The sequence below is a fragment of the Zalophus californianus genome, chromosome 11, assembly GCF_009762305.2.
Source record: "Zalophus californianus isolate mZalCal1 chromosome 11, mZalCal1.pri.v2, whole genome shotgun sequence".
Classification (NCBI taxonomy): Eukaryota; Metazoa; Chordata; class Mammalia; order Carnivora; family Otariidae; genus Zalophus; species Zalophus californianus.
Window position 1 is genome coordinate 104,318,171 of NC_045605.1, and position 24,308 is coordinate 104,342,478.

General features: G+C 50.0%; 2 protein-coding genes across 3 annotated transcripts; both read right to left on the reverse strand.

The window, feature by feature from the left end:
* Window positions 1-1,205: 1,205 nt before the first annotated feature.
* On the reverse strand, window positions 1,206-11,436 carry EEF1G (eukaryotic translation elongation factor 1 gamma). Its single transcript, XM_027579421.2, has 10 exons — window positions 11,291-11,436; window positions 10,060-10,218; window positions 9,067-9,130; window positions 8,769-8,911; window positions 8,073-8,216; window positions 5,803-5,932; window positions 5,238-5,442; window positions 1,900-2,072; window positions 1,681-1,805; window positions 1,206-1,442 (listed from the first exon to the last, which is right to left on the reverse strand). Exons 1-10 carry the CDS (start codon window positions 11,300-11,302, stop codon window positions 1,284-1,286), a joined length of 1,314 nt encoding a protein of 437 aa, XP_027435222.1. The 5' UTR covers window positions 11,303-11,436; the 3' UTR covers window positions 1,206-1,283.
* A 1,021-nt stretch (window positions 11,437-12,457) lies between these two features.
* Window positions 12,458-24,301, reverse strand: TUT1 (terminal uridylyl transferase 1, U6 snRNA-specific). Of its 2 annotated transcripts, none has more exons than XM_027579420.2 (9): window positions 24,112-24,301; window positions 21,880-22,070; window positions 17,990-18,305; window positions 17,696-17,796; window positions 15,409-15,875; window positions 14,674-14,783; window positions 14,405-14,515; window positions 14,154-14,246; window positions 12,458-13,642 (listed from the first exon to the last, which is right to left on the reverse strand). In XM_027579420.2, exons 2-9 carry the CDS (start codon window positions 21,892-21,894, stop codon window positions 12,498-12,500), a joined length of 2,358 nt encoding a protein of 785 aa, XP_027435221.2. In that variant the 5' UTR covers window positions 21,895-22,070; window positions 24,112-24,301; the 3' UTR covers window positions 12,458-12,497. The 2 variants fall into 2 exon arrangements, with proteins under 2 accessions (XP_027435221.2, XP_027435220.2); XM_027579419.2 differs by lacking the exon at window positions 24,112-24,301 and adding an exon at window positions 23,570-23,785.
* Window positions 24,302-24,308: the final 7 nt, after the last annotated feature.

Genomic DNA, 24,308 nt, shown 5'->3' on the forward strand with positions numbered 1-24,308 from the left:
GGCCCAACCCAGCCAGCAACTAGCACTTTTAGATTCTAACCAAGAGCAGCCCGGAATGTTTGGAAGCAAGACAGGTGGCAAGTTTGGATCCAACTCAATATGACCTGCCAGGGAGCAAACCCTGAGCAAGAACCAGCCCATCCTCACCCAGCTGGATTCCACACTGGGACTCTCCTCCGCCCATTCTTCCCAGAACCCCAACTGTAGTCCAAGTACCCAGCTAGATGACTGCCCTACACTCTCCCAAGCTACCAGACCATCTGTACCTGGAAAGATCACCTTCTTCCCCTCCCATGCTAAGCCCTTCTCTGTGCTTGGACTAAGGGTGGGAGAGAAATAACACGTATAAAACCATAAACTAGAGACCAAAGGTTGAATCGTGACTGTTTCTGCATCTGCCTCAAAATGTGAATCAAACTGGAGCTTTCCAACTTCACCTGAACTGGTAATACACAGGGAGACCTTCAATGCTTTTCAGAAAGACAATAGAAAAAAAAGACAAAGTAGGAACAAGACCCTGTGAAGAAAGGGCATGATAAAAATTAAGCTCAAGAGAGAAAAACTAATACCCCCGGTCTGAGTGGGTTCTTGGGTGGCAAGTCAGACTGCTCCACATTCCAGGAAGCAGCAGGGCACATTTCCAGTACAAGCTCCAGTGACACCCACTGGGGTCAAAATCCTGTCTCCAGAGGCAAGCCACTTACATCTCCGAACCCCACTTCCTTATGAGAAAGTAGGAATACCCCAGAGATGATCCGCAGCCAGGTTAATGCCAACAGGCCGGTCCTGTTCTGAGTAGTCTGTGCCTGATATTCCTGCCTGTTTGAAGTATTTCAACAAAGACCCTCGATGCCACCACCTCCCTCCCTCCCAGGGCAACTGTGAGAAATAACGTGAAGTTCCTCCAAACACTGTGCGCTTTCATACCTTAGCAATCCGGTCCTGAAGAATTGGGTAGTTACCAAGCTCCATGTCACCACCCACCCTAACTGCATCCAGTCTTTCCCAGCTAGGCTAGAAGTCAGTCATCACAGTACAGGCAGAGCAAATACAGTCAAAACTGAGAGAGGCCTCTCTTCTGCCCTTCCGAAGACTCCTCTCCTGCAAAGGGAGGTACTGCAGGCCCAGAAAATACCCTGCTCCAACGTATCTATACTCCCCTTTGAAGAAGCCATGACTCATAAAGGAGGCAGGACAGCTAAGGGTTCAATGTTCAGTTTCCTTTAATGACCCCCATCTCCCTGAAGGGCGGGTACAGGCAGCTAGGCGATGGCAAGACATGTTCACTTGAAGATCTTGCCCTGATTGAAGGTTTTGCCCACATGCTGGAAGGCCCCCTCCCAGGAAAAGTACTCTCGAACCAGCGTCTGGGTCTCCTCGCTGCCAGGATCCAGTTTCCGCCATGTGTACGACTCGTAGTCCACCTGCCAGTCTGGACTCAGCTGCGGATAGAAAGCCAGGTTAAGCAGCATGTGGTCAGTTACCAGACACTGTCCCATAGCTGTTACTTCCAGCTCAGACCCACGTCATCAGGTCCTAAAAGGCAGTGACCATGGCAGTCCTTCCTGTACACACTCCCTTAACTCTCCTGAATGCCTACAAGCGCAGGGATGCCGGCGGACTTCCCATCCCCTTGCCCCACCCTGAAGAGACAGACTCCTCCCCTACACCTTTCCTCACCGGAAAGGCAAGCTCCTGGCCTCGGAAGACCCAAACTCCAGAAATGGAGCTGCTATTGTTGGTTCCAAAGAGGATGACACTGGCAAAGGCATTCTTCCTCAGCTTGTCCAACCGCTGGAACATTCCTGAAGGGTCGAGGGAGAACACGCAGCCTTTAGAATCACATCCCCCACTGCCTCGTCCTCCCCCTTCCTCTTCCTAGACCCACCCCCTTCTCACCAGTGATGAGGTTACAGCTCATGAAGGTCTGGGTGAGCTCCTCAGGGAAGCGGTACTCAGCGTACCACAGAGACCAGCCATCCTTATCAAAGTGCTCCCAAAAATACGGCAGCGCCACAGAAAGAGTGTCCTCATTGGAGTACTTGCGCTTAAATTCGTCCAACACAAAGGTACTGAATGGAGAAAAAAAGCAAGGTCAATGGGCAGAAAGCCCTCCTGAAGCAACAAACGGTTGCCAGGCTAAGAGAAACTAAGGGCAAATTTCACTTAAAATATACTGGTTTAAAGGAGGAGGTCACTGGATCGGCAGGTGGGTACAACCTTGTAAGGGAAGAGAGCGAAGGGCATATAAAGAGGAGCATAGGGCACTCCTCTGCTCCCTATCTGCAGCCTAAGTCAGCTAAGCTTGAGGAGGGTGGGACCCACCGGGCTGGGGGGGAAGGGGGCGCTGAGGGAGCCCTGCCCCAAGAAAAGCACGGAAAACTGCTGCCCCCTGGTGGAGACCCAGAATGAACGCTCCTCCTTCGAGGGCCTGCCCCCTCCAGGGCCCTTTCCCACTGAGTCACACTCAGTCCCTGACTCACCAAAGTCTCTTCCCCGACCACAGGCCTCTTGGGGTTACACACACTACAGTGTGACAGCAATGTAAGTAGCAAATGCTATCAAAGGGCCTCCGCCCCAGGCCCCAGACCTTATACCCGTGGCCTTGAGTCACTCTGCCCGGAAACAGGCCCCAATGCTGCAAAGCCCTTAGTTCAGATATTTGAAGCAACCTGGCACACGGAAGGCTCTGCCCTGTAGAGAGTCCCTCCCCTCGTGGTAGGGTGTGCTTTCTTTCTTTTCAGTTATAAAAAACCACATGCTGACTGAAGAAAATCACCCACAATGCCAGCAAACAATAGAACGGATTAATATGTTTATGTCCTTCCCGCTGGTGGCTTCCAGAGCTGGTGGCTTTCCAGAGACGATGTGTGGAGTTCTGTGCCTTCCATGATTTGTTCATTTAATACTGTCACCCCATCAGGAATTCTTTTTTACAAGTGTTTTAAGAATTTTTTATTTATTCATTTGCAAGAGAAAGAGAGAGAAAGCGAGAGCACAAGCAGGGAGGAAGGTGAGAGGCAGAGGGAGAAGTAGACTCCCCGCTGAGCAAGGACCCAGATACGGGACTCGATCCCAGGACCCCGGGATCACGACCTGAGCCGAAGGCAGATGCTTAACTGACTGAGTCACCCAGGCGTCCCTTACAAATGTTTTAGTGGCTAAATAATCCTCTACTGTATGACTGTGCCATAAACCTATTTTAAAAAACCTTTGCTAAATGTTTAATTGGCTGAATCATTCATTAGTATAAATAATGCCAACAAACCCTAGAGTTAAAACCATTCCTTTCCCTCTTTCCAGATAAGGTTAAGTGGTGTGACCTGCCCACTGTCACAATGTAGCAAAGGAGAAGCTGCCCTTGAACCCTGGGTCCTTCGTTCCTTCCCAAATCTGTAACGGAGACCTCGTCTGAGGAGTTTCCACCTCAACCACCCAAAAAAGGGACTGGGGATTTTTTCTTCACCCCCTCCTGAACTGTTCGAACTTTATAATTTATGACCATGTTGTATCCATTTCTCCCCAGATGAGGAAAGGCTCTGAATGGCTCCTGAAACAAGTGTAGCTGGAAGGCACTAAAAGAACTAGAACTGGGATGCCTGGGTGGCTCAGTCAGTTAAGTGGCTGCCTTCAGCTCAGGTCCCAATCCCAGGGTCCTGGGATCGAGCCCCATGTGGGGCTCCCTGCTCAGCGGGGCACCTGCTTCTCCCTCTCCCCCTGCTCATGCTCTCTTGCAAATAAATCTTTAAAATAAATAAATAACTAGAATTAACTCTTGACAAACAGCAGTCTTCATCTTTGAAGACATTACCTCTGTGGCGTTAAAAATCCTGGGGAAAATCATCTTGGCAGCCCAAGAGAGCACCATAGTAATACAGCAAATTGGTATTAACTGATATTCCCAAAAGGATCTAACTTTATTAACGATTTTCAGTCTATTGGTGATTTGTTTTCTGCCCAGAATACAGACCTAATATACGTGAAAATCTCTAACCATCAATTAACTGGGTCTGTGTTACGGCAGCATATGTAACTGGGCTTAGTTATCACAGCTTATGTGCACGCACCAAAAATCCTGCTCACTCCTGACCTGTCCCTGTGTTAGGTTCAAGATCAATCACCTCAGTTCAAAAAGAAATACATCTGTAAAGAGCAGCTGCATCTGGAGACTTCCTTGGTCTTGTACGAAGTGCCTGGGCCTAAGAACTACACTCCTTGCTCCCCAAACGGGGCGCCTGGGTGGCACAGTCAGTTAAGCACCGGACTCTTGATTTCGGCTCAGTCACAATCTCAGGGTTGTGAGATCGAGCCTCATTTGAGCTCCACACTCAATGGGGAGTCTGCCTCTCTCTCTCCCCCTCTGCCCCTCCCCCTGCTCATGCATGTGCCCCCCCCAAATAAAATCTTAAAAAAAAAAAAAACACAACCATTACCAAATGGGGGAGGGTGAACCCTGTTCAACTCCAACAGACCAACACAGTGCAAGGCTGGATGGCTTTAGGAAAGGCAAAGTGAATGGGTGAAAAAAGCAGAGCGCAAAGAGAACCAAGTGAAGTAGCTCCGGACAAGACAGGTCTCATAATGCTTGCAATTCTAATGAAACGACCCAGGGCAGTAGCTGATGACGAGTATAGAATAGCAGGCAAGTACTAGATGTCCCGCTTTTTTCACACCAGAAAGTTTCCTCTTCTTCCAAAAACCTCAACCTTTACTGAAAAGGTTGGCAGTGGATGGGGTGATGACCATCCCATCTACTTCCTCCTTGAGAAGTTTAATTCCCCCAATCTGGGAAACAATGAAGCAGACAGGCACTGTGGAGTCATGGTCAGCCTCCCTTCTCAGTGAGAATGTTTATACTGTCTGTTCATCAAAAGAGTAAAAATACAGGGCGCCTGAGTGGCTCAGTCAGTGGTGTCTGCCTTCGGCTCAGGTCATGATCCCAGAGTCCTGGGATGGAACCCCACGTCGGGCTCCTTGCTCAGTGGGGAGCCTGCTTCTGCTTGTGCTCGCACACGCGCGTACCCTCTCTCTCTCTCTCAAAATAAAATCTTTAGAAAAAAAAAAATCCACCCAATTTTTGAGTATAAACTCAAGAAGTTGTTTTCCTTGCAAATAAAACATCATACATTGCAATTTTATACAGACAACCTAAAACGGCCCTGGCTGTGAGAGGGGAACACACTAGGCGAAAACCGGCCTTCTTTAGTCCCACACCCCCTACCCTCCAATACCTTTACCTCTTGGGCAGGTGAGCAAAGGGGTCCTTGGCCTTCGGCTCAGCAGCCAGTGCCTGCTCACATTCATCCATCTCCTCCTCAGGAGCAGGGGCAGCAGCCTTTTTCTCCTCTTTCCGTTCAGCCTGGGGCTTCTGCTTCTCTTCCCGAGAACCCTTCTCTTTCCGTGGGGTGTCCTTTTTAGGCTGGCTCTCTGCAAACTTTTTAGCTGGGGCAGAGAAAGGTAGAAGTCAGTGTCCTGCCTCTTCCCATATGCCCCTAAAGGCAGGCAGCGAACAAGGTGATGGAGGAAACTGCTGGGTGGGACGACTACGGGATCTAGGCCCTGCCGTGCTCGGCCGCCAGCTCCCGGTAGGTCCTGGAGCAAGAACACAACACTCGGCAACACACACACGGGCACCGCGGTTTGTCTGTTAACGCCAACGAAGGAAAGTCTGTGCGCGTATCAAGTATTGGTCACTATGTGGGATACCCTACACTCTGTGGGTCCACATAACCCGGAGGCTTGATGGGCAATCGAGGGGCGGAGACCAAGCCGGGCCACGCGCTCCTCCCCGAGCAGACTCACCGTCAAACTGGGCCATCTTCTCGCAGAGCTTCACCTCCCCCAGGATGGCCCGGAACTGTGGCTGGTTGATGCAGGTGACGAACCAGCGGGTGGTATTGGGGAAAGCCTGGCGGAAAGAAGGCTCCAGGACCTGTCAGAACACAGAGCAGAAGCAAAGGTCTTGAGGGGTTTCAAGCCAGAGACCTTTGTCTCTTTCTACACCAAGGCTCCATCTCCCTCTCAAGCCCGAGAGGGCAGCTCCCTAGATACCATCTGACCCTGGAGGGCTGCTTCTCATTGACCTTCCTCATTTATAGGACAGTCCAACTTAACGCACACTTGATCCCGTCTTTCGTTTACAACAAATCTACTTGATAGATATGTTCATATGGAGCCTTACTCCTTTTACAAAACCATTTCACACCTACACATTCTATTCTTTTAAATGTCATGTGTCAGGGCGCCTGGGTGGCTCAGTCGGTGAAGCGTCTGCCTTTGGCTCAGGTCATGGTCCCAGGGTCCTGGGATTGAGCCCCCTGGGATGAGCCCCCCTGCTCAGCAGGGAGCCTGCTTCTCCCTCTCCCTTTGCCCTACCCCCGTGTTCTATCTCTTCCCCTCTCACATACATAAGTAAAGTCTTTAAAAAAAAAAGTCACAGGGGCGCCTAAGTGGCTCAGTTGGTTTAGCGACTGCCTTCGGCTCAGGTCATGATCCTGGAGTCCCGGGATCGAGTCCCACATCGGGCTCCCTGCTCAGCAGGGAGTCTGCTTCTCCCTCTGACCCTCTTCCCTCTCGTGCTCTCGATCTCTCATTCTCTCTCTCAAATAAATAAATAAAATCTTTAAAAAAAAATAAAAATTAAAAATTAAAAAAAGTCACACGTCAATAAAACTAAAAGCAAAGGTGGGCAACACAGCTACCAATACTCATTTTGCCAAATAAACAAGATAACAAAAACATTAACAACACGATATGTACTTTTCTTTCACCAAACTTCAGAAATTAAAGAATATTCAATAACCCCAAAAAATTAAAAATAAAAAAATAACTATTTCAGAGTCACACACAGTCCTTTAAACTAAACTTAGCTTTGTGATGAACTTATTTACCATCTTTTAGTTTGCTAAGATCAGAGGGAAACTAATTCTGTCACAGAGACAGACCAGAGCAGTCAGTTCTATAGTACTGGTTCTGCAGTACTTGGGTTCAAATCCGATGCCACCACTTACCAGCTATGTGCCGTTGGGCCAGGTTCCATTTCTCCTCACCCATACAACAGGTAAAAACCAAGAGGATCCCTGCAAGGCCTCTGGCACAGGGTCTGACACAAAGTAGGTGCTTTTTTTCCCCCCCAATTATTAAACTACCATTCTGGACTAGTATCAGTCCAAGAGCTGCTAGGATGCCTGGGTGGCTCAGTCACTTGGGCTTCTGCCTTTGGCTCAGGTCATGATCCCAGGGTCCAGGGATGGAGCCCCACACTGGGCTCCCTGCTCAGCGGGGAGCCTGCTTCTCCCTCTGCCATTCCCCCTGCTTATGCTGTCTCTTTCTCTCTCTCAAATAAATAAATTAAATCTTTAAATTAAAAACAAACACACACAGGGGCGCCTGGGTGGTCGGTTGAGCATCTGCCTTTGGCTCAGGTCATGATCTCAGGGTCCTGGGATCGAGCCCCGCACCAGGCTTCCTGCTCAGTGGAGAGTCAGCTTCTCCCTCTCCCCTGCTTGTGCTTTCTCTCTCCCTCAAATAAATAAATAATCTTAAAAAGAAAAAAAAGTTTAAAAAAGAGCTGCTGCTCTGCAACATGTCATCTTCTTTGACCCAGTAACCTCAAGACTAATTATTACCTCGCCGGTTTTACAGCTTACAGAGAAGAAAAAGAACTAAAGGAATTCCTTCTCCCCCTCTCAAACACATACACATCCCTCTACCTACAACGCTAAGTAATGAAGCCAACTGAACCTAGCCTGCCTCCCAAACATCTTGATACTGAAGCTACCAGCCCTACCTCCGTCTTTACAACTAACCACAAGCATAGCTGGACTTCCCAAAAAATACGGAAACAAACTAAACATCTTTGCTGCCAAACAGAAACTTAGGAAACAGAACGTTACCAAACTTCTCAGAGGAGAGAAAGCAGTCACTCAAACTTGGGATCCCTAGAGACCAGCTGTTACCGGACACTCTCTCATATCCAAGTCCTCGGCAGAATTCAGGGTAACCTGGAAGACTCATCAGGTCGTTTCTAACCGCCCCCACCCTCTGCCAACCTGATCCTTTATAAACGTCACCTGTTTATAGAGCCACAACAGGGTGCAGACGACTGTGATGTCAGCCAGTGTCACACGTTCGCCCACCAGGAAAGTCCTAGTCTTCAAGTGAGCATCCAGTAGCCCCAGAATTCGCCTCACTTCCTCCTTTGCATTCTCTGTGGCCTATTGATTTAAAATGATCAAAAGCTTAATAGTAGGTACCCATCCCTTTCCCTGCTCCCCTCCCCCAACAACAGGACAAAGGTAGCTATTTCATTTACTAAATTCTGGCTCATCCCCATCCTCTTTCAATGGAGTCAGATCCTAGGATCACTCCAAATGTATCACAAATGAAGCTCTCCATGTCAAATTTCCTCATGGAGCAGTCTGGATTAATTTCCCACTATACTGACCTACTCCTTTACCTTTGGATTTTAGAAAGAACCTTAGAAGTCATTTGGTTTAACCACCCCCCTAGCCATTTGGTATGGCTTTTCTACAGCAGAAATCTCTCTTCTGACCACTCACAACAGGCACCACTTCCACTGGGTCTGTGTGACAAAGAACCCAGATATCATCAACTGCAACTCATATTCACACCCCAATGATGAGGTCTTTTATTACCCACATATTCTTAGCATCCCCTTCTCTCAATCTATTTTATTTCTTACTTCCTGACGCTCAGGAGCTGATGCCATCCCTGCCCTTGGCTTCTCCCCCAGTTCCAAGGCTTACCTGCTTATTGTGGTGCATGATGCCCAAGGTGGGGAACACCCAGGTACTGGCTGGGGGCACTATGTCACTATCAGCAAAGCTCACCCACTGCACCACCTGGGCTGCTGCCTCTGGAGTACTTCCCCGCAGCTCCTCATTGCTCACTGCAGAGGCAGAACACAAAGGTCAGAACTTTGGGGTCATGCCAACATCAATCCAAGTCCATGAAAATTCCTCTCCTGTCCACTCCAGTTCACCCTCATCCTCTCCTACCTCCTTCATTCCAGATCTTCCCATTCCCACACCCACTGCAAATTACCATAGTAGGCAATGGCATTGCTCTCGAACACACAGAATCCATCGTCACCCTCAAATGCTGGAACCTGGGACAAAACAGTCAAAAGATAAGTAAAATTCAGAAAAATAAGTGAAATACACAGGAAGTTCTCACTAGCCAATCCCAGGAAGTGAAATCATTTTGGATAAGAGTTCTTACATAAGGCTTGACAACCCTTACTCAGCAAACTATTGATACAAACTACTGGTACTACCGGTAACCCAGGAACGAGAAATATTTAATTTTTTTCCCCTTACAATCTAAACTCACATTAAGAAACCCCAAAGATTTAGATATTTTCAAATGTTTATATAAAATCCCTCAATCAAATAGACAAAAAATCAAAAACCAAGTGTCATATCTCTGTCCACATTCTTTAAAGTATGGCTCCCCAGACTACATTTCTCTCTTCTCCGTTTAGCATGGTTATTTATCGATCTCTATAAGCCCCTTGGCTGGCTCATGGTAGATCTGATACATTTGCACTGAAAATCAAACCTCACTCCCACAAATACAAAGAAACCTGTGAATTTTGTAACAAGTCACTGGACAGCTCTGAGTTATTTCTAACTACATGTCAATCTACATTCAGCTCTAAATAAAAAGAATTTTAAGTCACTGAAATGCAAAGAAAAAAGATACTTATACGGAAAGCTCCCTTTTAAAGATGGAGACCAACTTCATTTTTTTTTTTAAGATTTTATTTATTTATTTGAGAGAGAGAGAGAGAGAATGAGAGATAGAAAGCACGAGAGGGAAGAGGGTCAGAGGGAGAAGCAGACTCCCTGCTGAGCAGGGAGCCCGATGTGGGACTCGATCCCGGGACTCCGGGATCATGACCTGAGCCCAAGGCAGTCGCTTAACCAACTGAGCCACCCAGGCGCCCTAAAGATGGAGACCCATCTGCAGAGTGAGACAATCTCAGGGCTCCTTGAGTTCTCAGGACCTAAGACCCCTCTCCACTTTCCTACTTACCTTGCCGGCAGGAAATTTACGGAGAAATTCAGGGGTGCGGTTGGTTTGGCCGAAGTGGAAGTGGGGTGGTGCGGAGAGCACGCGGACCTGAGCCCCACTGTACTGAGCAGCAATGAGAGCCTTGAAGGCCCTCCAGTTTTCAGGATATGTGTACAGGGTCTATGGGAGAAAGGGGGGAGGGAATATTAATGAGTAAAAAGGTCCCAGTCCTAAATGTCACCTCCCAAGATAAATTCCCTGAGTTATTCCCAATCTGTTCAACTCACTTTTACTCCCCCTGGTGAACCAAACTCTCTAGTATTGGTCATGTGTAATCAGAGTCCTCTGAAATACCAAAGACAGAACTACACACCAACTGCTAAATAAAGCTTGTTGACAGGCTTGACCTTCCCTAAGGACAGCTCCAGAAGCATTCTCATCTCGAATACATCGTCGAGAAACCCAGAACCTGTAGCTCCCTCAGACTCCACCTGCCGACACACACACACTCCTCCCTTCCCGGAGCCCTGGTTTCATTCATTGACGGTGAGCGAGTACCTGCCTACTCCACTGCGGAGCCGCTCACCCCTTCCAAAGCATCACCCTTGTCTCTCACACACACCATTTCCAAGTTACCCTCAGAAGAGCAACGGAGAAACCGAATGGCATCTTCTCTTCCTAAATCAACTCGTTCTCCCCAAAGAACCCCTCCTTCTTGTCACGCGTACCGTCCCTCCGGTTCTGTCCCGCAGTGAGTTCCCTGGCGTTGGCTTCTCCTTCTATTAACCTGGCCAGCACGTGTGACTCCACCGTCCGGAGAGTCCTCCCACTCCCAAACCTCCCCGCCAGACGACCCTTAACCGGAGGCAGCCGTACCTGCCCACAAAGACCCTCCTCTTCACCCCGTCCCTGCTGCTGCCCCACAAAACGGTCGCAAAAGTTCTGTCAACCTGCCCGGATCCCACGTCTCGAGGCGGCAATGAACCCGAACCCCTTTCTCAGGCCCCAGACGGCCAGGACCCAACATCTCTTTTCTCCTCTACCCCAGACCCTTCCACCTCTTTGGCCTCCTAGAGTCCCAGCCTCAGTTCCCCTCCGGGGCCTGGAAGCCTTGCTCTTCAACGGTACGGTCTCTAGACCCCGGATCAGTTCCCCACTCGGCTCCAGAACTCCTCTGACGCGGGAGGGCCCTACTCGGGCAGAGGATGGCGTCGGATACGGTGACCTGGATCGCCGGAGCCGGCAAACTTACCCCAGCCGCCATGGTGATTCCGCAGAGAAAGGGGGTGGGGCTCTCCGCGGTGCCGCAAAGTAAGCCGTCAGGGAGAGGAGGGGGGCAAGGGGGGGAGCCGTGGAGAAACAGCAGCCGCAAAGCGAGGACGGCACAGAAGGCATACGCACGACAGTTCGGTCTCCCGCGGCGGCTGAATTGGAGAAAGAAGGGGGTGGGGCCTGCTGGTTGGCGAGGCGGAAAGCTCGCGCCTGCGCAGTGAGGCTCTTGGCTGGCCCGCCCGGCCCTCCCGTCCAGGCTTGGCCAATGCGAGTCCCGACGTGGAGGTTGAAGGCGCGGAGGATAAACTGAGAACGAGCTGGAAAACCTCCCCTTGTCTGCGACGTGGCACAGCTGCCAACTCCGCGCCGCGCCGGCTCCCAGAGGCGTTCCCCTCCAGCTCGGGAACCCACGGTGACTTGACGGAGATCCTGCCAGGCCCCTAACATCAGGATTGTGGGACACTCACAGGAGCGGAAACAAGTCCGGCGTGGATAAGTCCATTAGAGGAGAGGATGAGGATCTAACCAGAGCCCAAGTCAGAAACCCTGCCAGAGTTAGGTTTCCTCCCATTAAACCACTCTATGGCTCCGCGATGCATTCGCTGCAATAAGGGCCCTGGTACCGGGCCTGCAGCCGGGGAGAGCCGAGAATACACGGCGGATCCCTTCCACCTGTCATCCTGGAGGAGCTGCCAGTTTACCCATGACGGGCTGCCCTTTACCCACGCTCAGGTCGGAAAATGTTTCCCCCATTTTAACCAGAACAGCATGAACTCGGTTAAGTGAGACAGTGGATGAAGAAACCTGAACCCCAATTTCAGGCCATCACCATATAAATCCCGGCGGCAAGGTAAATGTGGAGGCAAACTTGGTTCTTCTGCCAGGTACTAGTGCCCAAGCCGTCCACCCGGCCCTCCATCCTTCGGGAACCCTACCGAGCGGGCTCCGGGTGCAGGGACACACACACACACCATTGCAGGCGCTCGCTGCAGGTTGTGATAAACGGTAGGAAGGAAACAGGCTGAGACCTATTTTAGGGTAGCCAAAGAAGGCATGGCTGAGAAGAGGCAGTAAGGTCTGGGAAGGCCAAGTACTGGGTGGAAGGAGGATTACTACCAGGTGGAAATCAGAGGAAACTGTCGTGTTCATTAAACTAGCAGCTTTATTGCCCCTTAGGGTCCCTGTCTTCACTCAAGGAGGTTCCGAAGTGCTTGAGGGAGGAAAACCTGTAAGAAATGATAGAGGTCAGGGAACAGGCCTTGAGAATCCTGGATTGGGGTGACGGTGAGAGTCTGGTCAGCCTGGGAGGCAGATGCCACAAAGGTGAGGAGCGGCTCAGCCTCGGGCCGCCGTGCGGCACTGCTCAGTGCTCTCAGCTCCTGGGTGACCTGAGCCTCAACTGCCAGCCACTCCGCGGTGCCAGCACCGCCTCCACCTCTTCCCTTGGTTTGCTGCTGCAAGCGTCGCCGGGCCCGCCGCCGCCCCTGCCACACTCGGTGCCACAGGGCACAGCGCCAGCTCTCTGAGGAGAGCCCCACGCCCTTCCCTGTCTCACCCCGGGACCCTTCTCGGGCTGCCTCGGGTCCTTTGGGCCCCTGCTCTGCCAGTGCTGCAGGGCCCAACTGCACCTCTTCACCAGGGGCTAGCTGCTTTCCGGGCGTCTGGGGTGGCTCCCCTGGCCGCCCAGGGCTCTGCACCCAGTCCTGCACCATCTCTCCAACCTCTACAACCATTTCCTCCACCCCGTCTTCACTGTGGTCCCCGATACACCCCTGCTGCTCCTCCTGCCCTTCCTCACAGCTTCTTTCCTGTCCATCTAGTTTCAACCTTTTGCTCGTCCCTCCCTGAGGAGACTCCTCAGGTCCCCCTCTGTCTGACCACAGTCTCTTGGTTCCCTGTTCTATATGGCACCCCAGTGCTTCCCTTAACACCTGGGCCAGGGCAGCAGTGAGCTGGGTGAAAGGAGCAGGGGGTAAGGGGATGGGTGTTGCAGACAGCAAGGAACTAGGGGAGCTGGGCTGCAGAAGGGGGAGCAGCCCCCAGTCCCGACCCCGGCAGGAACGCCGCTGGTACTGGAGGCTCCGGCAGTAACTGGCTGCCGCTCGGCAGCAGTTCTGTAGCCGCCCAGCTACCCGGCTGGTCACGTTGGCTGCCACATTGTGACTCAGGTCAAAAGGGTCCTGGAGATTCATGGGGCCAAGGCGCAGACCCTCCCAGCGATTAGAGAGCAGGCCCCCTGCCACAGGCAGTGCCTGACCCTCCCGCAGGGACAGCAGTGAGCCACGAAGATCCCAACAAGAGACGCAGGAGAAGAACTGGGCTAGCAGAGAACCTGGAGGAGGAGGAAGACCAGGCAGAACGGGTTACTTAGAGGCCGGGACTGAGACAGGCCTGCACTAGAGGCATTCTCTTAGAAGGACTTTCTTTTCCCTTCCAAGTAGCTCAGAAGAGTGCCAGAAGCCAGACTCCTCTGATCTCTACATAAACAAGAGGACCGGCCTCTCTCCCCGTGCCCCCATTTCTATCCACAGCCAGCCCCAAAGGCCCCAGAGTCTCCATCTTTGGACTTGGCCCTTGCATCACCACTGGATCCTCAAGCCCTGGCCTGTACTCCGACTTCCCCCCCAGATGCTGCTCCTTCCCCTCACTAGCAGTGTAACCTTGAGCAAGCCGCTTAATTGCTCCAAGGCATGGTTTCTTCATCTGTGAAATGGTATTAACCATACCAGCTATCCCAGGAGGCTGCTGTGAGAACCGTGCCTGGCAAACGGTAACTGATGGATATAACCTACAGTTGTGATTAACATCATTTATTAATCCTCTCCCAGGCTCCCCAGACTCACTGAGGGGCTCCTTATTGGTGCTGGGCTCCAGTCTTGAGGCATCCCTGGGGAAACTACAGTCCCAGCCATCAGCCTCCACCTGCTCGCCCTCACCTGTGAAAGAAAAGAAGGTGAGGGTCAGACCGGAAGCAGGAGCAGATTTGGGGGTGACAGCAGAGATCTCATTCCTGGGGTAGCCCAGTACATCTAAACGAGAAAAGAGGAAAGCCGAAGCTAACAAGACAAAGAGGGTGGAGGCCGGGCCGCTGTACCTGCTTTCTGGGTGAGCTGGGACGCACTGGGCAACACAGGAGGGTCCCTGGTCTGAAGGAAATAGACCACGAGCAAGGTCAGGGCGTAGTTACTGAGGAGGGGGCCACTTCCTGGGTAAACAATTATTCCAATTAGATTGGAGGTGCATCTAACAGCCTGCTTGGATCTCCCAACCCTGGTTCCTGTACCTGCCTCCCCTCCCCTCCCTGAACCCTTGCCTTTGCCCCAACACCAGCTCAGCCCCAAGTCTGTCCTGATTCACTCTCACCTGACAGCCCTCGACCTTGAGCCCAGCAGCGGAGGGTGTACACGAGGGGCCGAACTCGCCCATCCAGCTCAGAGCAGAGACTCAGGAAGCGAGAGTTATGCAGGGCCAGCCTGGAACCAAGACAAGGATGTCAGTGCTGGGGAAACCCTCTGAACTATCACCCCAGCCCTTGTTCCAGGCTTGCAGAACAGGGGGCCGGCTGGAATGAGGCCAAAAGAGGGTTTCCCAAGTGTTTGCTGACACAGTCATGTGAAGAGGCATGCAAAGAAAGGGCATGCAAAAGGATGTCACATGTGTTGGGGGGGAACACTACATCCCATATGCCCATCCTGGGTAGGATATTCAAGAAGGGTTTTGTTACAAGACTGCTCAAAGCCTTTCATATGCAAAGAAACAAAGACCAGAAGGGAGGGAGAAAGAGGCGGAAAGAGGAAGTGGGGGAGAGGGTGGGAAGGGAGAAACTGATTTGCATCTAACTTAGCATTTCCCAAATTTATTCAACCCTGGAACTCTTTTCTAAATCCCCTAAAAATAGTATTCCCAAGAACAACACACTTTACGTTCAAGAAAATGGATGCCAGACAGGAGACAAATGGCAGGAGGAGGGATGGGACCCAATAAGAATAACCTTGAGGTTCAGCCCAAGTACAGGAGCTTCCCACATCAGGGCTCCCTCCTCACCCACCCCAGAATGCTCAGCTGGCCTTCCCCAACCACCCCCCTAAACAAAGGTACCGGTTACTGAGGGAGACGTCACCGTGAAGACCTGAAGGCCGATGGCAAAACTTGACCACAGGGCGTCGGGCAGAGGGCACAGTTTGGACTCGATACACTCCAGGGACACAGCCCCGAAGAATGGATCCCACTAACTCCAGCATGGCTACCCCCTCTGTTTTCTCCCCCCTTAGGGCCTCTGCTAGTTCCAGGGCCTTCCCCAGGTCCCCCTCTCCTCGGTCCTCCTGCAGTGGTGAGGCTGGAGGCAGGGACTGGGGAGAGGCGAGGGTCTCAGAGGCCAAAGCAGAGTCCGGAGTCTGGGGTGCCAGGGAAGAGGAAGGAGTTTCAAAATCCAGGGCTTCTGAGTCTTGCGGAGAAGGAGGCTGTGAGTCTGGGGGAGAAGCCGGGGTACAGGCCAGGGCTTGAGGATCCAGTGGTGATGCAAGGGCCGAGTCCAAAGATGGAGACTCTGGGGCCTTTGGGGCTGGCTGTGGATAGAAATGGGCTCCGTGAATATTCGCCTCTCCTGCTGTCCCCCATCTGGGCAACATTCCCCAGGATATATCTATTACTGCTTATATGCCAGGTCCCATTCCAAGGGTTTTATATGTATTAACTAAGTTAATCCTCACAACCCCTTTTTAAAATTAAAAAACAACTTTGTCACTGTCATGAAAGGCAAAAAAAGGCAGAGGAACTGTAAAGGAGACAGAGGGGCCAATACTAGCCTGCTGGCGGGCAGCTGATGAATGCAGGGAATGAGCTGCAGACCAAAATCTCATACCATTTTTTTTTTTAAGATTTTTATTTATTTATTTGAGAGAGAGAATGAGAGGGGGAAAGGGTCAGCGGGAGAAGCAGACTCCCTGCTAAGCAGGGAGCCTGATGCGGGACTCGATCCCGGGATTCCAGGATCATGACCTGAGCTGAAGGCAGTCGCCTAACCAACTGAGCCACCCAGGCGCCCCTAAAATCTCGTAGCATTTAACACATCTGCCCTTGCTAACGGTACTGTGGCTGTAACCTGAGGATGCCTCTGTGTTTCCCTAATAGACACTGGACTATCATGGGCATCATGTATGCATCCTGCTCTCAAATGATTCTGAAAATATAAAGTGTGTGTGTGCATGTATGTCTATATGTAGGGATAAAGAAAAAAAAAGACTCATAAAACAAATTTTTTTTTTTTAAGATTTTATTTACTTGACAGAGAGAGACACGGTGAGAGAGGGAACACAAGCAGGGGGAGTGGGAGAGGGAGAAGCAGGCTTCCCACCGAGTAGGGAGCCCGATGCGGGGCTCGATCCCAGATCCCAGGACCCTGGGATCATGACCTGAGCCGAAGGCAGATGCTTAATGACTGAGCCACCCAGGCGCCCCCAAATTTATTTTTTAAATAACCCTTTTTGTGGGGCACCTGGGGGCTCAGTCGGTTAAGCATCTGACTCTTGGTTTCTGCTCAGGTCATGATCTCAGGGTTGTGAGATCAAGCCCCACATGGGGCTCTGCACTCAGCGTGGAGTCTTCAGATTCTCTCTCCCTCTGTCACTCCCTCCACTCGAGCTCACTCTCTCTCTCAAATAAATAAATAAAATCTTTAAAATAACCCTTTCTGTAGGGGCGCCTGGGTGGCTCAGTCTTTAAGCGTTTGCCTTCGGCTCAGGTCATGATCCCAGGGTCCTGGGATCGAGCCCCGCATCGGGCTCCCTGCTTTGTGGGAGGCCTGCTTCTCCCTCTCCCACTCCCCTTGCTTGTGCTCCCTCTCTCACTGTGTCTCTCTGTCAAATAAATAAAGAAAATCTTTTAAAAAAAAAATAATAATAATAATAAAATAACCTTTTTGTAAAGTAGGGAGTATAGAAAGCTGTACTTTTTGTTCAATTTTGCTGTGAACCTAAAACTGCTCTACAACACAAAGCCTATTAAAAAAATACTAACAACCCTTTCCTATTCCAAAAGCAGAGTCTGTACATTAGATGTTAGAAAATACAGATAAGTAAAAACATAACCCCAAAATTACTTTATTGTATGTCCTTCCATATTTTTTTTCCCAAAATACAGTATTATATACACCGTTTTGAAATCTGGTTTTTTCCTGTTACCAATGCCACGTATCCTGTGTCGACTCATATTCATCCTATCTAATACCCATCTAATACATTCACATTTCTCCAATTGTAACAACCCTTTCAGGTTCCATTATCCGCGTTTTACAAATGAGGAACGAAGGCCTGAGAGAGACCGTGCTGGCCCAGAGTCCCATGACCATTCCCACTGACTCTTCCCAGCTGCCTCCCCGGTCACTCACCTGCGACTCTTCCAAGTCACCCAGATCCAGGAAGAGGTCAAGATCACAGCCATGGACATCAAAACTGTTTATGGAAGAACCAAAAGGATGGACCACACAGCCTGGATGTCAAGCAGAAAATAAAGGTCGAGGGCCATTAGAGAGGAGTATGGGGTAGAAAAATACGGTGGGGCACAAAGAAGGAAGAACAGCCAAATAAATGCCTCTAGCTGCAGGAGACCTGGGGAATGCAGACTTGGGGGCAGGGGAAGGAGGGAGGATGGGGACTCAAACATGGTAAGGGAAGTGACTCACCAGGGAAGAACTCTGTGAAGACCTCCTGCATCAGGGCCACCACGAGGCTCCGTAGCTGCCGCTCAGCCTCAGACAACTCCCTCAGCCCCACAAGTTTCACCATTTGTGCCCCCACATCTGGGGCCTCAGCTAGTGCTTTGGCCAGCTGGTGACTGTCAGGGGCCGCTCCTTTGGGGGATTTGGAGGCTGGGCTCTGGAACTCTTTCTGCTCCCGTGGCCGGACCCGCAGGCGATGTCCTCCCAGGCTGTGCTGGGCCTGTGACAAGACAGCTTCCCGGGTCCCAATGTCCCCCATCTCCACGATAGCAAACACTCCCTGGCAAAACACAACCGGGGCAGGGATCATGGTTTTGGAATAAAAAATAAAAACCGAACACATGGTTTGACAGTGGGTGAGATTCTTTGAAATGGGGACCACCCTATAAATTGGGAAATCTGCTTACTGTTTCTGGAACAGGGAACATATTTAGAAAAACAACTCTCTCCCTCACTCCCATCCCACACAATTACTCTCATCCCAGTCTGCCTCTGAAAATCCCATTTTATTTATTCTATTCTCCCCTACTCTTGCCAATGACATGATTTCACCACTTATACTCTGATGCATCACCTAACTTTTCCTTCTAACTTAATTAGACCTTTTAGCATTGATTTGGAATCCATGTAACTGTGCTAGGTGGAAATATAAACATACCCTACCTTGAAAAGACTTCCTATCTAGAAATAACAACAACATGACAGCTATGATCTGGTTGAGTTCCACAATATTCACTGAGATATATATATATTTAAGGCAAAATGTTAGCAGGAGCGGGAAAAATATGACTGCCTCGGGGCAAAAGTCCATATTCTTTTACATTCTCTTCAGTAGTAAAGATAGAGCCTCATCCTGCTTATAACAAAGTATGCTACAATAACCAAGACAGTGCGATACTGGGGCACCTAGCTGGCTCAATCCCTGGAGACTGCGTCTCTTGATCCCAGGGTCTTGAGTTCGAGCCCCACGTCGGAGGTAGAGGTTACTTAAAAAAAAAAAGGAGAAGAAAAAAGGGTGGCACTGGCACAAAGACAGTTATTCAGATGAAGAAAACGAAACAAAGACTCCAGAAATTAAACCCATACCTCTATGGTCAACTGATTTTCAATATAGTTGTCAAGACCACTCAATGAGGAAAGAATAGCCTTCCCAACACATGCTGCTGGGACAACTGGATAGCCACATGTAAAAGAATAATATTGGGGGCGCCTGGGTGGCTCAGTCAGTTAAGCGGCTGCTTTCGGCTCAGGTCATGATCCCAGGGTCCTGGGATCAAGCCCCACATCGGGCTCCCTGCTCGGCAGAGAGCCTGCTTTTCCCTCTCCCTCTGTCTGCCGCTCTGCCTACTTGTGCTCTCTCTCTATCTCTGTTAAATAAATAAAAATCTTAAAAAAAAAAAAAGAATAATATTGGACCCCTACCTTACACCATATAAAAAAATTAATGAGGGGCGCCTGGGTGGCTCAGTTCGTTGAGCTTCTGCCTTCGGCTCAGGTCATGATCCCAGGGTCCTGGGATCGAGTCCCGCATCCGGCTCCCTGCTCAGCGGGAAGCCTGCTTCTCCCTCTCCCACTCCCCCTGCTTGTGTTCCCTCTCTCGCTGTGTCTCTCCCTGTCAAATAAATAAATAAAATCTTCAAAAAAAAAAAAAAAGGAAACTTTATTTAAAAAAAAAATTAATGAAGTGGGGGGTGGGGGAGATAGGGGGGAGCAGCCTCACCAGCACACAGGCTTGAAAGACACATGAGGAGTGATAAAACATTCTGGAATGATGCGTGCAGAACCTTGTAAAATATACTAACAACCCTTGAATTGTACACTTTAAAAGTATGAATTTTATGCTGTGTAAGTCACACCTCAATCAAAAATACCAGCCGGGGGCGGGGCGGGTGTACCCCTCCTACCCTCGCTTCCACCCATGCCAAACACGGCAAAGAACCATAGTGAAACCAAGGAGAAAGGCAGCCACTTGGACCTGCCCAGGCCAATCTTCTGACTCTGAGGAATCACACTACTCACCAGACTGCAGTTCAAACCCAAGTATGCAATCAAAGCCCCAGCTAGAAATTAGGTGTCTCTTTGCCTGGCCTTGTCTTTGAGTGCACAATTCTCTCAAGAAACTAAAACTAAGAGAAGTTAAATAACTTGTGACTGCCTCCAAGTAAAGGCTTAATCCCCCAAATCTCCCAACTTCCCAGTGATGCTGTCCCTCAAGGAAATGTGGAAATGAAATGAGATACTGTATGTAAACCATTTCACTCATGATTGGGGCGTGACAATTGCTCAATAAAAATTTTAGTCATTATTGTCAAAATAATTAAAAGCCTCAGAAACGTGAGGTTTAAGTTCAGAAAAAAGGTCATTCCCTACAACTGAAACGAATCCGAACAAAAACAGAGATACGGAGTTTTCTGAAAAAGGAATCTGGGGCAGACACTGCCAACTGCCCTCCCAATATACATTCTCCTTTTCTTTCTTACTAACAGAATTCCAATTGTTCATAAGGGCAAGATGTCCAGCTAAAAACTTCATTTCTCAGGCTCGCCTACAGCTAGGGGTAACCATGTGATAGAATTCAGGCCAATGAGAAGTCTAACGAAGAGGCCCCTGGGAAAGATATTTTCCTGGAAAATAAAGAAAAGCAGGGAAAGAGAGTCAGACTCAGCTGGCACTAGCCTTTTATACTCTGTCCCTCAGCCTGCCCCCTTCTCTTACCTCAAGATGTACAAACAGCATTATCACAACTAGGAAGGGAGAGCCACGTGCCAATGACAGAGCAGGAAAACAGTAAAGTGCTGGAGTGCCCAGGTCTGGACTTCTTGTTAATGAGAACAATTAAGCCCCTTTTGTTAAAGCCTCTGTGGGTCAGTTGCCGAATGTGATCTCTAAGAAGAACACACCCCAGCCCATCCTAAGAGAAGACATGGGCTTCCAAAGCCATTTGGGATCACCTAAGCCACGCCTACACAACCAGAGCACAGTCTCAGAACTAGAACATGACGATACAACACAGCAGTACAACAGTGAACTTTTTTCAAAGGACTAAAGAGAAACTGACAAAAGCCCTGCCTGGAAGACAAATAGGATCACAAAGAACAAGCTTATTTGTCTAGCACTGTCCAGAAGACAGGGTATTTTGACCAGTTAATTTCAGTACCTCTCACCGTAAGTTAATAAACTGCTAGCAGTCTCTTGTGGGGTTAGGATAGATCTGCCGATGGTGTGGTCTTAAAGCACCTACTTCATTGTAGTTACTCATTTAATTGTCTACTTTATAGTCACTAGACTATAAGCTCTGTGCCTGCACAGGCCACATCTATCCTATTCACTATTGAAAATGTAGCTCTGACGCACCTGGGTGGCACAGTCAGTTAAGCATCCGACTCTTGGTTTCAGCTCAGGTCGTGATCTCAGGGTCGTGAGATCGAGCTCCGTGTCAGGCTCCCCCGCTCAGCGTGGAGTCTGCTTGAGATTCTCTCTCCCTCTCAAATAGATAAATCTTTTTTAAAAAATGCAGCTCTACACACAGTGCCTAGTACAAAGTCAACAGCTAATACTTGGCAACTAAAATGAAGACTGACTGACTAAACTGATGACCAACAAGTCCCCCAATGACTAACTCTAGTGAACTGATAAAATCCAAGCAGGTGCCGGGGAGGTGGGAGAGTAGGGGTTGTGGGGGGGTGTGGGGGGTACGGTTCAGGGAGGCTCACAAAGCTGGACTGGCCCGAGTACTTGTGGTGTCCATCATGGAACAAGGCACCAGCTGAAACAGGGCTGCTGGTTTCTCTCTCATTTCGTTTTGTATGTGGCACACCTGACTCATCCTTTACCCCAAGAGCCATTCACTCTACCTTGTCCTTGTCCATGACGACACTGGCCACGGGTCCAAATGCCTGGAAGTACTGAGTGAGCTGAGCAGAATCCACATCCCGGGGAAAGCCACTGACAAACACACTTCGAAGTCCCTGGGCCTTTCGGGCAGCTCGTAGTTCTACCAGGTGCCGGTGCTTCCGGCCCCCCAAGTGGGCATCTAGGCTGGGTCCTGCAAAGACAAACGTAAAACAGAAAACATACAAATCACTCTTCAGTCTACTTACCCCGACTTTACCTAAATGCACTCCTAAATCCTACTGATCCTTCCAAGCCACAGAAAGCGTGACCTCTGAATATACAAAGTCCTGGCTCTTTTCACCTTCCTCTCTTGGCCACGTGTCCATGTAAAGTATTCTAAGTGGTTCCCAGGAGAACTAGCTACAAGTTTTTCTTAAACCATCTCTAAGTGCTAGGTAGAGCAACACCAGCAAATTATAAAACAAATTAACAGGAAACTTATCCAGGTCATATACAGAAGAACTAAATAAAGCAGGACCCTACACTATTCCCTCAAGGATGGTCTCTAGGTATGGTAGAGAGATTGCAAGGGCAAGATTTGAGGTCACACTGCCCAAGTTTAAATCCCGGGTCTGGCAAACTGTGCGAGATCTTGGGCAAGTTACTTAACCTCTCTGTGCATCAGTTTCGTAGGACACAAAATTAAGATATTAATAGTACTTACCGCATGGTTATTATGCAATATAGAGTACCTGGCGGTCTGATACATGTTGAACATGGGAAAAGTTAACAATTATTATTTTTATTAAATTCTGGGTCAGCTGTTTGTTGTCACCAATGTATATGCTGGGCCAGGGAAGACTATGCTGGATTTTTGGCTTGCCCTACAGGACAAATAGTGATAGTGCCATTCACAAAGAAAAGGAACAGAAGATTCTGTTTAGGGAAGATCGTGATTCCAGTTTAGGGAAGATCACGATTCCAGACTTCAGAAGTGGAATTTGAGTCCACCTGAGTGGCTGAGTCAGTTAAGCGTCTGCCTTACGCTCAGGTCATGATCCCGGGGTCCTGGGATCAAGTCCCGCATCAGGCTCAGAGCCTGCTTCTCCCTCTGCCCCCCCCCCACACACACACACTTGTGCACTCTCCCAAAAATAAATAAAATCTTTTTTTTTTTAAGTTGAATTTGAGGTTTCATGTCCCCTGCGCTGTCATACAAGAACCCTGTCCACTTTGCCAAACCCATCTCCTTGTCACGCATGTCATGCTCCTTCGTACACCTCTGCCTTCGGGAAGCTCCTCTGTAGGGCTTCCCTGAGTTAATTACTACTTTCTCTGTGATCCTACAGCTCTCCAAACATGTCTATTGAGCATCGGAATTGTCTCCACCTCTCGATGGTGAGTTCCTTCATCTCTGAATCCCCTCACCCCACCCGAGAGCCCATCAGAGTACCAGACACAAAGGTGGCGTCCAACAGATGACCGTTAAAGAGGGAAGAAACTTTCGTTGTGGAGATTTCGGACACCAGGAAGGAGGGAGTAAGGTGGCGGGACTTTCGCCACTCTCCAATCCCTTCGTACAGACGGCGTGAAAACGGAGGTGAGTGACCCTACCAACCGACTTGACAAGAACTATGACCTATAACCCTAACTTTCGCTAGGACCCAAAGACGAGAACTCACAACCACCCCCTCACAAGCCACCGCTTACGGTTGGCTGTAGTAACGTGGCAGAGACAGCAGCGGAAACCCCCACGGGGCAGCGATTGGACATCCGAATCCACTGCCGCCATCGCAACTCTCCAGCACCGGCAACACAACCACTTCTGCCACCACCGGAACTCACGCCTACAAATCGCAACGCGCTTGGAAGCAACTTCCGCCAGTCCGACAGGAAGTGACGCACATCGACCAATCGCTCAAGCACACTCCTCGGGAAACTGAGCTCCTTGGACTCAGGGTTCCGTTTCCACCCCGCGTTGAGTCTCTTCCACCAGCCTCAGGAGAAGCCGCCCATCTTTGATACTTATCTGCATGCTGTAAGCCGATTGGTGTGCTCTGAGCCATTCAGGCGTTAATTGGCCCAAAGTCATGAATATCCATGAGGGCGGCCACAAACGCCGGCGCCGGGGCCCTTTGAAGTCGACCGGCTGTTTCCCTCCTGCTGGTTGGTTGAGGGAACGGGGTAGGCACCTTCCCTTCCCTCTGGGCCGATAGGGACCCGCGGCGCTCCATCCTCAAACCCATATTTACCCGGCGAATAAAGGCGGAGGATGAGCCGACTTCACGAAGCTCAAGGCTGTCCCTGGATTCCCGAGTTCCTTAGGGCCGCTACTCTCTCCCTCTGTCCTCGGTCCTCCCCCAAAATGCGTGTTCTGCGACCACTTCCCAGCCCTGGTTGGGGAGCTCTGCCCCGCTGGGCACCTCCCAGACTCCACTCAACCACAGCC